The 15,889-nt window shown below is 36.7% G+C and overlaps 1 protein-coding gene across 1 annotated transcript; it reads right to left on the reverse strand.

The window, feature by feature from the left end:
- Positions 1 to 7,522: 7,522 nt before the first annotated feature.
- On the reverse strand, positions 7,523 to 8,356 carry LOC140843884 (olfactory receptor 6C2-like). Its single transcript, XM_073214293.1, has one exon. It carries the CDS (start codon positions 8,354 to 8,356, stop codon positions 7,523 to 7,525), a length of 834 nt encoding a protein of 277 aa, XP_073070394.1.
- Between the last annotated feature and the right edge of the window lie 7,533 nt (positions 8,357 to 15,889).

Below are 15,889 nucleotides of genomic sequence, written 5' to 3' on the forward strand. Positions count from 1 at the left end.
GTAAAAGAATGAATTGGTATATATTTATGCAATGGAAATGGTCAATGACTTAATAAAACAACATGTATAAGCTCACAAATATAATTTTGGATGCAAAAAAAACAGAAACTGTGTGATTTGACTTAAATAAACTCAAGAAAAGTTAAAAATAATTATTGCAACTGTTAAGGTCAAGCCTCCTGTCACCTTTGAACAGATAAGTATTCTTTGGTATGGAAGGGGATTCTTTGATAATGATTTATCTTTATTCTGACTATGGTTACAAGGATGCATTCACTTGGTGAAAAATCGCTAATGCACACATTTATCTGTATACATGATTTATATATTTATACATATATTTACATGTGGCTGAATGTACCTTATAGCTAATAATGTTATCCTTCATCCAAGATATCCAAATTACCAGTAAAAACAAAAAAAGGTGTTGAATATTATTAATCATCATTGAAATACAAATCAATGGAACGAGATACCTGTTCACAGCCAATAGGATGGATAGAATAAAAAAGTCAGATATTAACAAGTACTGACAAAGTTGTGGGGAAATACGAATGCTCATACATTGCTGGTGGGAGTGTAAAATGGTGCAGCCATGCTGGAAAAGTCTTGCACTTACACAAAAGATTAAATGTAGAGTATAATAGGACTCTATTCACCACAATTCCATTCATAAACATAAACCCAAGAGAAATGAAAATATATATCCACACAAAAACCCATACACAAGTGTTTATGGAAGCATTATCCACAAAAACAAAAATGTACAAAAGAACCAAATGACTATCAGTGGATGAATGAATACATTAAATGTGCTAGATTCATATACATTTATATTTCAAAGGGGTCCTATTCCAGTTTAAGCCTGTGCCTGTACTATAGTCAATATGGCAATCTCTGCATGACTGGTTATATTTAATACTCTGATGAATGATATAGGCCATGAAAATGAAGAACTAATACAAGCTATGACTTGGATGAATTTTGGAAACATTGTGCTGAGTGATAGAAGCCTGTCACAAAGACCAAATATCATATGATTTCATTCATATGAAACCTCAGAATAGGGAAATACATAAAGAAAGAAATCAGATTAGTGATTGCTTAAGGATGGGAAGGGGACATGGTTTGGACATGAAAGCTAAAATGGGGGCCTCTTTGGAAGTGATGGAAATATCCCAAAATGGACTATGGTGACAGTGGTACATATGTATGAATATACTAATAACCATTAAATCATACACTTTAACTGGGTAAATGTATGGCGTATGAATTATATCTCAATGATGCTGTTTTTCAATAATACCCTGTCACACATTACAGGAAAGGAATATTTCAGAATAATCTCTCTTGTGATTAAACATAAATGTCCTACACAAATGTTGACAACATAGGACTAGTGCAATACAGAAAGGATGGTAACCAACATACACTTCTATTAATTCCTGAGATCATAGGCTGGTTTGATATTTGAAAATAATACAGTTTTATCACATTAATAGAATATGAATAAAATCCTATGAATTTCTCAGTTGTTTTTAGAATGTATAAAATTCCACATCTATTTATGATAACCCATAAAAAAGGGAACTTCTCTAATCTGACAAACTGCTTACATACCCACAAATGCTTAGCAAACATCATGCTCAATGTTGAATGTTGACAGCATACATCTGAGTCTGTAATAAGAAAATGACATTTGATACATAATTTTTCTCAACAGTATATTGGAAGCCCTAGATAGAACAATTAACAGAAAAGGATAATAGATGTAAGAATTTTTAAATGCATAAAGTTGTTAATTTAGAAAAGAATTTAAGTCTATGTTGAAAATCCAAAATAATCTAAGAAAAAGTTTTAGAATTTATTACACAACTTAAAGTTCATGGACAACAAGTCAAAACACAATAATCAATTTTGCTCCTATGTACTGAAGGTGAAAAATTAGAAGATAAGTATTTGCAATCATTCCCTTTATAATATCATTCAAAATCAATGAATACTTATAAATAAACTTAATTTGTCATTTCCAATAATTCTAAGTGCACAGACAAATATGCACTCAAAAGTAAAACTGTAAGATATTGAAAGAAGTTAAAGAATAACTAAATGAGTGAACAGGGACACCATGTTAATAGATTGGAAGGCTCTATACTCTACAAATGTAAATTGTACACTGACCAATTGTTGCATTGATTTGGTCAATCAATCCATCCATTTCACAAAGTCTATCAAAATACTAGCACACCATTTTTCTGTTAAGTAAAAGTCTGATTCTAAAATTTGTTTGGCAATGCAGAAGACTAAGTCTAGAAAAACCTCCCTGAAAAAGAACAAAATTTTATTGGCAGTAGTATGAAAAATAGACCAAAGGATAAGACAGGAAGCATGGAAACAGACCCATGTGAATGTGCCCCTGACTCTGTTTCTCTAAGCCTGTCTATTTCCGTGTCCCCTGGTAACTCTGGGGGGATAAATATGTTACCAAAACAGGGCAAATAACCTTTGAGGCCAAAATCAATCAAAAGGGGAAATAAAGTGGAAGAAACCCATTTATTACTTTAAAGCATTTGTCTATCCCTGCTCTCTTATATCTAACCCAACCCCACTGTAAAAGGACCCAATCAAACCTTTCCAGTCCAGATAGGCCCTAGCTGCCAACAGCTCCTTGTAATTACCTATTGACATGGAGACACACTAAGGACTGGAGAGAGATTCTGGAAGTATTGCGCTTTTATCTACATCCCACCCTTCAGAAAATTCACCTCACAATCTACTCACTCCCCATCTTCTGCAATGGGTCCTGTTCAAGAAAACAGGAGTACTGTAACCAGACTAAAAACATACAACAACAACAGAAAAAAATCATGATAATCCTCAATCCAGAGAATTTCCAAGGTTCAAAGTCCTATGCAGATTAAGTTCTTAGCTTGGCCATTCCACAGGAAGCCAGTAGTTAGGGAGTTCAGAGCTGACAGAAGGTAGCATCTGAAGAAATGGGGAGGGTCAAAGCCACAGAGATTATAGAAGAAAATAACATTAAAGGCAATAAAATACATGTTTCAATAATACCAGAATATGCAAATCTTATCCATCAGGTATTATGCATGAAAGAGAGTGATTCTGTGATGGCACAGTGGCAGGAATGGGATCTCATCCTGGTATGGGTACCAGACCTTCTCCCCAATCACTGTGGGAGTTACAGGTGGGTCAGCATATATTGCTGCAGGATGTACATGTACTGGTCATTTACATAAAAAGAAAACTTCCTCTTACCTCCCAATCGTTTTGGGAATACTACTTTGATCATTGGGGACCACTCTGCAGTTACTCCAGGAACACACAGAAGTCCAGCTTCCAGACCTTTTTCCAAAGGCGGCAGAAGGGCCAGCCATCACTGGTCCATGTGTCAAAAGCTCCAGGATCACGTCCACTCGACAGAGCCTCCAGGGTTAAAAGCAAATGGGCCTGGCAGGAGGATTTTGCACTGCTGGCCATATCATGACTGCAATAACTCCTTTTTGGTTTTCATATACAACTGTATAGGACCGACAACAATGTGTGTTAGTATGTCCACAGGACTCAAGGCTCTCTTTCAGGGATTCTCACCCAAATGCTGTAGTACTGTCTGTCCATAAGCAAGATGACAAGCCCTGTTGAAAGACTATTGGTGTCAGACTTCAGACCAGATTTCTACAAACCGTTGTACCTCTCTATCATGCCTTCCCCAATAGGGTTATATGGTACATGAAACTTCTATTTTATTCCTAATTTCTGAACCCATTCTTGTACTGCACGTCCAGTACAGTGGATGCCTTGATCACTCTCAATCATCTGCAATCGGCCACAGGCTGCAAAGAGACATTGTAGGTACATTTTGGTCATTTCCTGTCTGCAAGATGTACAGGAAAAGAAAAGAATAGTCCAGTAGCTGCATCAACACAAGTCACGGTATACCAATATCCTTCTGATATTGGCAGGGTCCCAATATAATGTACTGTCACCTGACAAGGGGTATCAGCCCCTTTACTTCTGTTCCATGTTGCTGCAGGACTCAGTGTAAGTCCCTCTTAGAACACACAAGGCATTCCTTCTGGGCTCTGCTGACTTCCTAAAAGATCAGCAGCACGCCCCAAAGACAGACTACTGCTAACATTGTATTCTGCCCTGTGTGCAACAGATTCTGATGTAACCATTGAACTACCTCAGAGGTAGGCTTTCCTTCTAGCCAGCAGACCTGTAATAATAAGTCTGCTTTATCATTCCCTGGGGACACCAAAGGCAAATGGCCAATCATGTGCTGTACGGTAACTGTCCTAGTCTGATCAGAGGCCCATAGGCCCGTAGGTGTTGCCACAACTCTTGCTCCCAGTGGGGCTGGTAACCAACCATCCAGATAGTACGGGACCATGTTATAGCCACAGGGTCAAGTCATGATAGATGGCCTAGCAGTCAGTGGAGACAACTATAGTGTAGGGCTCCTGGGTGATTGCGAAGCATACTGCCAGAAACTCATCCCATTGACTGCTCTTGCGCTCTCCATCCTCCATCCATATTGTCTCAGTCTTAGGAGGGAAGTCACAGCCCTCCACTTTGGAGGGTGCCCACAACTTGAGTTATCTGTATAACCAGCATCTTCAGGTATAGGGGCTTTTCTCTCTTGATAAGGACTCTTGGCTACCATGGCTCAAAGGCAAGTTCTTTCTGCATTCCAATACTGTATGTCACTGGCCCCATTACTCACTGGAGTTTTCCACTTACGGGGCTTGAAGACAGAGCACTATGCTGCTGTAAGTATGCACCCCATTTGGCCAGAGCAAACAAATGTGCCCACCACTCAATGGCCTTTGGGTCCAGTATGCACCCACCCTGCAATAGGATAGGTGGTTATTACCTTAGCTGGAGCTTTTCCAGTGATTGGTTCCATAGCCAGCAAGGCATGATACATAGCAGCCAGTTGATTCGCTATCAAGGTGTACCAGAAATCTTCTCCTTTCCATAGTTGTGACCAGAATCCAATAGGTTGGCATGTTCAATTCGCTGCTAAAGACCCAATCCATAAACATCTTTGGTTACATGAACATCTAACTCACATGATGTTCATGAGTCCATTACGGCTACGTGGGCTTTTAACACATTAGAGGCTGGTGCCTCGGGAGGTGGCCGTGGCAGCAGATCAGCTCCTGGCCCCGCCTCCACATCCTCTGCACCACCTATTTCCCCCCCCAGCTCCAGCTCCTCCACCATCTCCAGGGCTGAAGGCACCGCTCCTTCCTTCCACTCCCCAACAACCTTCTGCAATGTGGCTTCTGCTGCCTCATCCCAGGAGCGTGATCCATCGTCTCAATAACGGTCTCTCCTCTTTAAGGGCATCACATAGGTTACCACCCAGCTCCTCCAAGCGATGCAAGTCTGTCTCTCTCCTCAATAACCCTTTCCACTATCTCGACAAACAAAGATCCTACAATGCCAGCTGCTACAAAGACACTCAGGCCTCTAAGCACCCTTCTATCTCACAGTGGGCTAATTTTGCAGCATCTGATGTCTCCAACCTTCCCCAATTCTGGGGAAGGCCCAAACCCTCTTGGAGGTACTTTATGCCAGATCAGTTCCCCCACTAAGAGCTCCCCAATTGGAGGCTACACAGGTAGGGGCTTTCCAGGTGAAGCTGCACCTTCTACTACTGCAGCCATTGGTGCCTTCCCACTATCTACATTGGAGGTTCTAGGCATCTCCTCACTATCTCTAGGGTCAGCCCACCAAAGGGTCACACCTATTTAGACAGATTTCAGGTTCAGAGATCCTGCCAACTACTGCCAGGTGTAATTCCAGAGAGGAAATCCCAGGGCAAAATACCTTTGAAACTTAAATCAGTCAAAGGGAGAAATAAAGTTCAAAACCCGTTTATTGCTTACAAGCATTCAACCCGCGTCTATCTCTCTCTCTCCTGTTGCATCAGAAGTGACCAAATACTCCCCCCAACCTTTCTGGTTCAGATGGACTACTTCTCTCCACCCCTTGGAAACACCTGTTGATATGGAGATGCGCTAAAGCTGCGTGAGAGATTCTGGAAATGTAATTTGACCCACTCTGTTATGCACAGATTCATGTCAAATGTTACTTCTGTGTTTTTTCTATTCACATATTAGTTCTCACTTTGCATCGTCAGAAGTTTCAAACCATCATATTGGAAAATTGTCTGTTAAGCACCTAATATTTGTCTGTGTCAGGCATAAAGCTTTCTAGAGTTTGGCCTATGAGGAGACCTTGTCAAATGTATTTGCCGTTGAGAGTAGAATAAGGAGAAGTAAACATGCAATTGCAGTTTGGTAAGAAATGAAAACAGCGGGTAAGTGATGACAGGAGTGGGAATGGTTGGACTAATGCAGGCCTGGGGTACTGTTGGTGGAATCATAAGACAAGGTCAGCAGTAAATTACTTGTGGGAATGTCATCTAAACTGGAGGTTAGGAAGTTGAAAAATGGGGGGTAAATTCATGCCTACATTGTCCATGAAAGGAGAAGAGGCCTGAAATACAGGAAAAAGGATCAAAGGAAATTTTACTATGTTGCATTATGGAAGAGGAAGTTGGAACAAAATGTACTGAATAATGAAATGCTGGTGTTTCTTTGAGGGATTATAAATAGGTGGGTAATTTGGTCTCTTGACATATTTTTCATTTAAAAAAGCATATCATCACATTGATATTTGTATTCACATTTTATTCTGCTTCTCATTTGTTCATTCCTAACATAATTGGCTTAAGGTTTATTAATATATTACTCCTCTAGCCCCATGTTAGTTTTCTTGGACTTGCTGCCATCTGTTTGCTAAAATACTCTACATACAAGATTAAACAATTTAATTGGGATACCAATATAAATACATTTTATGTAACTTCAGTGGGGGATTTATCTTTAACAGAAATTACAAGTGCATTTCTCTCTTCATTGTTATTTAATTCATGACCCTTGGGCAAATTTTAAATAATTTTCATATTAGATAGGATCCAGTCAATAAAATATGTGAATTGTGAGATTTCAAAGATTTTCCATTAGTAAATGCTTCTTCAAGTTCTAAATCTTATACTTATTCCTCTTTTAAAAATATTTCATCAGTTTATGGAATTTTTCTTATAACACTTAAACAGGTATTGATTCTTTTCGGAGTTAAGTCTCTTATTTAAGTAAGGTTTTTGGTTTGCTTTTTGTATGTGTTCTATTTAAAGGAATGGTCTTCACTAATGTACTAATATTTTAAGATAAGTTTCCCAAACCTCTTAGAATTGGAAAGGAAATGTTAGGAGTGAAGTCATGCTTAGATTTCCTGAGACATCTATTCTCATTTTTCTTCATTACAATTATCATCTGAAAGAAGCTTTTCTGTAAGGAGATCAAAGGGGTGACTTGACCAAGGATGGTACGAAATGGAATGCCAAATCTAGATCAGGAAAAGGCAAAATTAGACAGAAACTGAAGAAAATATGCTTAGGGATACTGACATAAACATTCCCCTAATTCTTTTACAGCAATTTAAACCTTTTGACTAAGTCATTAAAGGCTTGTTTCACTTGTTTGTTCCTCAGAGTGTAAATGAATGGGTTCAGCATGGGGGAAATGGAAGTAGTGAGTAGTGTTACTCCCTTATTAATGGCCATTTCATCTTTTGCTGAAGGTTTGATATAAACAAAGATGCAGCTGCCGTAGGTGATGAAAACCACCATTATGTGGGAAGAGCAGGTGGAAAAGGCTCTTGTCCTCTGCTGGGCAGAGGGGAGTCTTAGAATTGTTCTGATGATGTACATGTAGGACAGAATCATCACACACACCAGAGTCATAAGAAAAGTCATCACAGCACAGACAATAACCATCTGCTCTATGAGCCATGTATCTGAGCTTGAGATCTTCAGCATAGGGTTAGCATCACATGCAAAGTGGTCAATGGCATTAGAGGCACAGAATTCCAGGTCCAGTCCCAAGCTGAGTGGTGGCAATATGATCAACAAAGAAGTCATCCAACAGCAGAAGACGAGCCTTTTGCAGACCCTGTAGCTCATAATAGTCATGTAATGCAGGGGTTTGCAGATGGCTACATATCGATCAAAGGACATGGTGGCCAGAAGAAAAAATTCTGTTACTCCAAAAACATCTATAAAAAATAGTTGGCATATACAAGCATTATATGTAATAGTCCCGTCACCTGTTGATATACTGTACAAGAATCTAGGAATGCAGGCAGATGTGAACGAGATTTCTAAGAAGGAGAAATTTTGAAGAAAAAAGTACATCGCAGTTTTAAGGTGAGAATCCGCTAATGTGAGGATGATGATGCTCAGGTTTCCAGTGAAACTCAACATGTAGGAGATAAGTAGAAATACAAAAATCAGAATGTGTAGCTGAGGGTCATCTGTCAATCTGAGAAGGATGGAACTGGTTACAAATGTGTGGTTTCTCATTCCAGTGGGACTGAATTTTGCCCAAACTGCATGTAAAAGCAAAGGATGTAAGTTCTGAGAATATGATGGTAAAATAGTCTTATTATGGTTTTGTTCAGAAAAGTCACACACAATTTACGTGTGTTTTGTTTTATTTAATAATGAAATTTAAAAATAATTCATACTCGGCTGTGTTGACAGCATATCATTACATGGATCAGAAACCTTGTTTTCAAATGTTTTTACTACAACATATGGTAATATAGGCATTTCATACTGCAACCCTGTGTACAAGTTCACAACCACACCAATACTTACACACATATACTGGGAACAAAAATGACAATAAAATACTGATCCTTTGGTGCCCTGCTCTCTGATGTTTTATGTGCTAATGTATCTCATTAAAAATAGATACAAATACCATCAAATTGATTTTATAGCCCACTAAATGGTCATGACATGTATTGGGAAAAATTAAAGTTTTCATGGATTTTTTTGAATAATACAGTATAAGGAAAACATAATTTTCCCTGCTAATTTTTTAAATGTGCACTATTCTTTTAATTTGCACTTTGGAATAGATTCGTTCATCACACATTTGTTCCCTTAAGAATATTTCCCTTATCAATAACCAAAATTTTACCCAATTTCACTATCTGCTTGTAGCCCTTTTTTTCCTTGAATAAACAAAAAACACATGAGGTGTGTTTTTGACACAAGATGTATCTAGATCCATCTACTAATGCCGTTGAAGTCTCTGTTCCCTGAACAAGTCATGTTACGTGGACTACCTGTCTGGAAAAAAAATATTATCAAATTGTTTTACTTTCTCTCTCCCCCTTACTTCATCCATTTGCTGATTCTGACATATACCTGACTCTCTGTGATTCATTCCTCTGTTTTCTACTTGCACTCTTCAGAGAAGTACTTCCAAATCTCCCAGGCCACTTTAAAAACTTTCTATGTCTTGTTGTCACACTCTATGTTAATTAGAGGGTGTAAAAAATTTGTTGGAAACAGGATTTTCATCTTGTTTAATGTAATAAGCACAGAGCAGTATGGACTGAGATATAGAGTAACTTCAAGGTAATATATAACCTCAGATATAGATAAGTCATTTGTTTATAATGTGGATTCAATTTTAAAACTACTCTGACAGTTGCCAAAGGGAAAGGGACTGGGGGAGGTGGGTGGGAAGGGAGGGAGAAGGAGAAGAAGGGGCTTTAAGATCAGCACACATAATGTAGCAGGGGGTTGGGGAAGGCAGCATAGCCAGAGAAGACAAGTAGTGACTCTATAGCATCTTCCTACGCTGATGGACAGTGACTGTAATGGGGTGTGTGGTGGGGACTTGATAATGGGGGGAATCTAGTAACCACAATGTTGCTCATGTGATTGTATATTAATAATACCAAAATAAAAAAACAATACAAAAAAAACCCACTCTGACAACTGTTACTTTTGCTGAACCCCTTACTCTGCTTTAGGTGATTCTTGTTGGCTTTTCTTTGTGGTGGAGGAAATGCTCTGAGTGGCTCCTGAGTCACACCATAGCCTGACTACACACTCGGCATGTATGTCATACCTGCGAAGGCAAATTGTTTTACCTGACTTATCACTGGTTTTTTTCATAGAAATAGCTTTCCTTTATGGATTCCATTCATACCTTCTCACTACACCTGCCAGAAATATATTATTAACGCCACAGATTAAAACTCTTAAATCCTGCATTAGGACCATCAGCTGCTCTGTGGTTGATCCTTATTAACACCAAATAACTACACTAATTCCTTCCAAAATGATTTCAATCTCCAATGTTTGCTTAAAGCCATAAGTAAATTGAAGAATAACCAAGTCATTTGTTATAGAAATTCTAATTAACTATCTATGAGAATGTTTCACTTAATTACTTTAAAAATAGTCCTTTCCTTCAGAAGTGGGACATACTCTGAATCAACCACTTGCCTATTACCCGTAGTAAACCTCCAAGAGTTTTCAGGTTTTGGTAAAGGAATGAAAGGATGACCCTGGTTTGATGTTTTAGGATGAGCAGGGCACTTCCATGAATGTGAACATCACACAACTAACAATAAGTTAAGTGAATAGTTACAATAGATACAGTAATTAAAATAATTAAATAGTTGAGTCAACACAAGATATGGAAAAGGAAACATATACAGGCCTCCTACCTCTCCTTTCTTCTGTGATAACACAACTCTGCCCTACACAAGTCTTGAAACTTTAGGCCATGTCCTTGCTCCTAAATATCTTGAAAATAAATTAACACTATTCTTTGACTACTCTATGTTTACTTCTCTTGTCTTATAGAAAACCAAACATTTCAGAGAGTGCAAGGATTTTAATTATGTCAGCAGATGATTTCCAATTCAAGGTTGCTTCCAGAAGTCCTTTGTTTCACCTATTTTAGGTGACCTAATATATGTTGATATACAAATCCAGCCCTATCAAACCCTTTATTCTACTCAAAATTATAAACTTTTGTTTCTTTTTAGCACAATTCAACTAACTATTCATATCTCTCTAATCTTGGTAAAACACATAAAACTGTTTCTAAAAGAAAATAATTTTCTAAGTCTCTCAAAGACTACAGACAACAGACATGGTGTTTTCAGTTGCTTGCTTATTCCTGAACAGCCTGAGGGTTAGAAGGATGAGGTACGGTTTGCATGGCTTGTATGTGGACTCAAGTCCCAGATGAATTAGGATCCAAAGTTATTTATGAATCTTTTGTGTAATATTTTGGCAAGGACTCTGAAACAGGCAGCAGTGGGGACAATGCCCTCAGAGAACTGAAGATTCCACAGTGCTATCCAACAAAGGACTTTACACAAAATATAAATCAAATGTGAAAGAGCAAGCCCACTTTTTACTCCTTTTCTTCAATAACACCGATAGTGTCTAGTTACTGTAAGAGAATACAATTACATCTTTTCTTCTTTGGTAACATACTTTTACCATAAGTAATGCCTATTTATTATTAAAAAATTAACATAAGAAAAATGGAAAAATAAGCTAAAGGCAATAACTGCCCTTAGTCTATTATACATTTCCATATAATCCAAAGTAAATATATTCTTATGAACTGACATATTCACAAATATGAAGCATCCTTTATGTCATGGCTTTCAAATTATTTTGACAATTAAAACAAACCTTTTTACTAAACAGTTAGAAATTTGTATCATTTGGAAAAGATGCACTATTTCATTTTGGTGCATTCCATCAGAATTTGAAATGAATTCTAACATTTGATACTTTGTGATTGCTTAAGAAACATTTCTATTATAAAAAATTTGAGCTTATTAAGTGATTCTACAATTTTTATTGTAAATATATAAATCTTTTTAACTCAACCTTCAGCTGTGATACAGACATTTTTGTACAAATGTCTTGTTCTACTGACAATATTTCCTAAAACTAAGCATAAATTACTATTGCTTACGTATATAAATCTTGTTATCAATGTACGTATATCCTGTTACGTGTATTGTGACTATTTCACCACTTGTAAGATGGTCTTTAAATGTGTTTATTCTATTTTATTTACATAGAATTTCATGTTACTTTTCAGAAAAACTTTCTTTTTTTCTAAATAGGCCTTATATATTTTTCAAATCTTTCATACTCAGTACTTTTTAAATGATTCATGCTATTTATTTTTGAAATTATTTCTGTTTAATATTTATTAATTTTATTAACAATAAATAAAATATTTAATTCCTAATATTGAATGATGTTAAATAAAAATTTTCATTTAATATTTAATAAAAATATAAATATTCCAATCTTGATTTTAATAGTTTTCTATGAAACAAGCAGAGTAATAATCAGAAAAAATAATAATCTGGGGGCATCACACTTCCTGATTACAAACTAAACAAGAAAGCTACAGACGGTCGTGGCATCAAAACATACATACAGAACAATGGAGTAGAATCGGCAGTCCAGAAAAAGAGCTCCGCTTATATTGATTGGCAAGGAGTGCAGAAGACATGATATTGTACATAAAAAGCCGTAAAAAATCCACTCCAAAGCTACTAGATCTAATATCTGAATTCAGCAAAGTTGCAGGACACAAAATTAATACACAGAAATCTGTTGAATTCCTATACACTAAAGATGAACTAGCAGAAAGAGAAATCAGGAAAACAATTCCATTCACAACTGCAACAAAAAGAATAAAATACCTAGGAACAAGCCTAAGCAAGGAAGTGAAAGATTTATACTCTGAAAACTGCAAGACACTCATGAGAGAAATTAAAGAAAATACCAATAAATGGAAATACATCACGTTTTCATGAATAGGAAGAATTAATATTGTAAAAATGGCCATTTTGACTAAAGCAATCTACAGATTGAGAGCAATTCCTATCAAAATACAAATAGCATTCTTCAATGAACTAGAGAAAATCCTTCTAAAATTTATATGGAACCACAAAACACCTTGAATAGCCAAAGAAATCCTGAGAAGGAAAAATGAAGCTGGGGAAATTATGCTCCCAGACATCAAGCTCTATGACAAAGCCACAGTAATCAAGACAATTTGGTACTTGCACAGGAACAGTCCCATAGACCAATGGAACAGGATAGAGAGCACAGATATAAACCCAAGCATATATGGTTAATTCATATACAATTAAGGAGCTATGGACATACAATGGGGAAATGACAGTCTAGTCAACAACAGGTGTTGGCAAAACTGGATGCCTACATGCAAGAGATCGAAACTGTATTATTGTTTAACCCAATACACAAAAGCAAACTCAAAATGGATCAGAGACCTGAATGTAAGTCACGAAACCATAGAACTCTTAGAAGAAAACATAGACAAAAATCTCCTGAATATAAACATGAGCAACTTTTTTCCTGAACACATCTCCTCAAGCAAGGGAAACAAATGCAAAATGAACAAATGGGACTACAACAAACTCAAAAGTTTCTGTACAACAAAGGACACCATCAACAGAACAAAAAGGCATCCTACAGTATGGGAGAATATATTTGTAAATGACAAATCTGACAAGAGGTTAACATCCAAAATATATAAAGAACTCACACACCTTGACACCCAGTAAGCATGACCCAATTAAAAAATGGGCAGAGGATATGAACAGACAATTCTTCAAAGAAGAAATTCAGATGGCTCACAGGCATATGAAAAGATGCTCCACATTCTTAATTATCATGGAAATGCAAATAAAAACCACAATGAGCTATCACCTCACACCAGTTAGGATGGCCAGCATTGAAAAGACTAAGAAAACAACAAATGCTAGTAAGGATGCAGAGAAAGGGGAACCCTCCTACACTGCTGGTGGGAATGTATGCTGGTTCAACCATTGTGGAAAGCAATATGGAGGTTCCTCAAAAATCCAAAAATATAAATACAATTTCATCCAGGAATTCCAATCCTAGGAATTTATCCAAAGAATACAAGTTCTCAGATTCAAAAATACATATGCATCCCTATGTTTATTGCAGTACTATTTACAGTAGCCAAGATATGGAATTAACCTCAGTGTGCATCGGTAGATGAGAGAATAAAGAAGATGTGGTACATATACACAATTGAATACTATTCAGCCATAAGAGGAAAACAAATCCTATCATTTGCAACAACATGGATGGAGCTAGAGGGTATTATACTCAGGGAAATAAGCCAGGCGGAGAAAGACATGTATCAAATGATTTCACTCATCTGTGGAGAAGAACAAAGAAAAACCAAAGAAACAAAACAGCAGCAGACTCACAAAACCCAAGAATGGACTAACAGTTACCAAAGGGAAAGGGACTGGGGAGGGTGGGTGGGAAGGAAGGGATAAGGGGGAAAAAGGGGCATTATGATTAGCAAACATAATGTAGGGGGCATGGGGCACAGGGAAGGATGTACAGCACAGAGAAGACAAGTAGTGATTCTATAGCATCTTAATATGCTGATGGACAGTGACAGTAATGGGATATGGTGTGGGGACTTGATAATGGGGGAAGCCTAGTAACCACACTCTTGCTCACGTAATTGTACCTTAATGATAGCACCATAAAAAATAAAATAAAATGAAATGGGACAATATGAGTTTGCAAATAGCATAATGAATTTAATAAAACATATATAATATATTTTTAAAATCTGTGATCATATAGCCTTTAAATGGAAATTGACCAGTGAATGTCACTAGGACATCAGATTACTACCACAAAACATTGATAAAGGAGGGAATGCTCCTTTCTACCTTTCCTTGGAGTCAAATACGTTATCAAAAAAGCCATGAATTCACACAAATACAAAAGAAAACAATGTTTTAAAACCTATTAAGAGAAGAATGAAGCTCAACAATGTGTTACTGTGTGCTAAACACTATTTGTGAATTATTGATGGGGATATTCATAACAGAGATATCAGGCTACCAAGACCTGAATACACTGACTAATCTAAGCATTGCTAAAAGTATGTCATATGTACATTATAAGGGTCACGATGTGGTGCAACAGTAAACATACTATCTCACCTACTGATCATTTTACTATAACCATTAATCTAAATCAAATCAGTAATTAAATCTAGCTAACATTTAAGAAGAAACTGGATGACCGAGAAACAATATAAGTGACACCATAAAGAAGCAATCAGTTAAATATTCAAAGATGTCATTAACTACAAATGACCTAATTTCTCCCTTAATTAAAGCAAGAAAAAGTGAAAGGATCATAAGGAAATTTTTAAATGATGTAAGTAACATAACTACCAAAAGTAATGTGTTAGATTTTGATCCAAACACCTTACCTAAAAGAAATACAAAACAAAAAACAAAACATCTTTATGTGACCCAGGGAAATACGAATACATACAGAATATGAAAATCTATTATGACTTATTGATAATATTGATATGTGGGACAATGGCATAATGATATTATTCTTATTAAGAAATTTTCCTTAGCAGCTAGTCATATTTACAGATAAACTTGTGGGTGAATTGTAATGAATGTGTGGGTGAATGGTATAATGTGAAATGCCAGCCAAAAAGTAAAATATCAGAGAGTGATAGAGAGAAGTATTTTTAATATATTGGTAACTATGGAAACCAGGCAATGAGTACATGTCTGGTAATTATTGTATCTTGTCTCCTTTTATGAATGTTTAAAAATCCCCACCCAAGAATATTTGCAAAACCTAGGTTACTGAATAATTTTCTACAAAATTTATCTGCTTGATGAGATTAGAATAAACCACTACTCATAACTGGCTATGTGCAAGGCAAGCACACGGCCCTCTTACCTCTACTCACCACTGAGTCAGCTCTCGGGGACAGTGTCATTGCCTCATGATAGCAGAATTGTTTGGCTTCTAACACGGCAGGAAAGTCAAAGCAACCTCCCTCTTCTTAGCCATATTCTTCAATCTCTATTCATTATGAATGAAATAACTATTTAA

This window comes from Manis javanica, chromosome 10 (assembly GCF_040802235.1).
Source record: "Manis javanica isolate MJ-LG chromosome 10, MJ_LKY, whole genome shotgun sequence".
Classification (NCBI taxonomy): domain Eukaryota; kingdom Metazoa; phylum Chordata; class Mammalia; order Pholidota; family Manidae; genus Manis; species Manis javanica.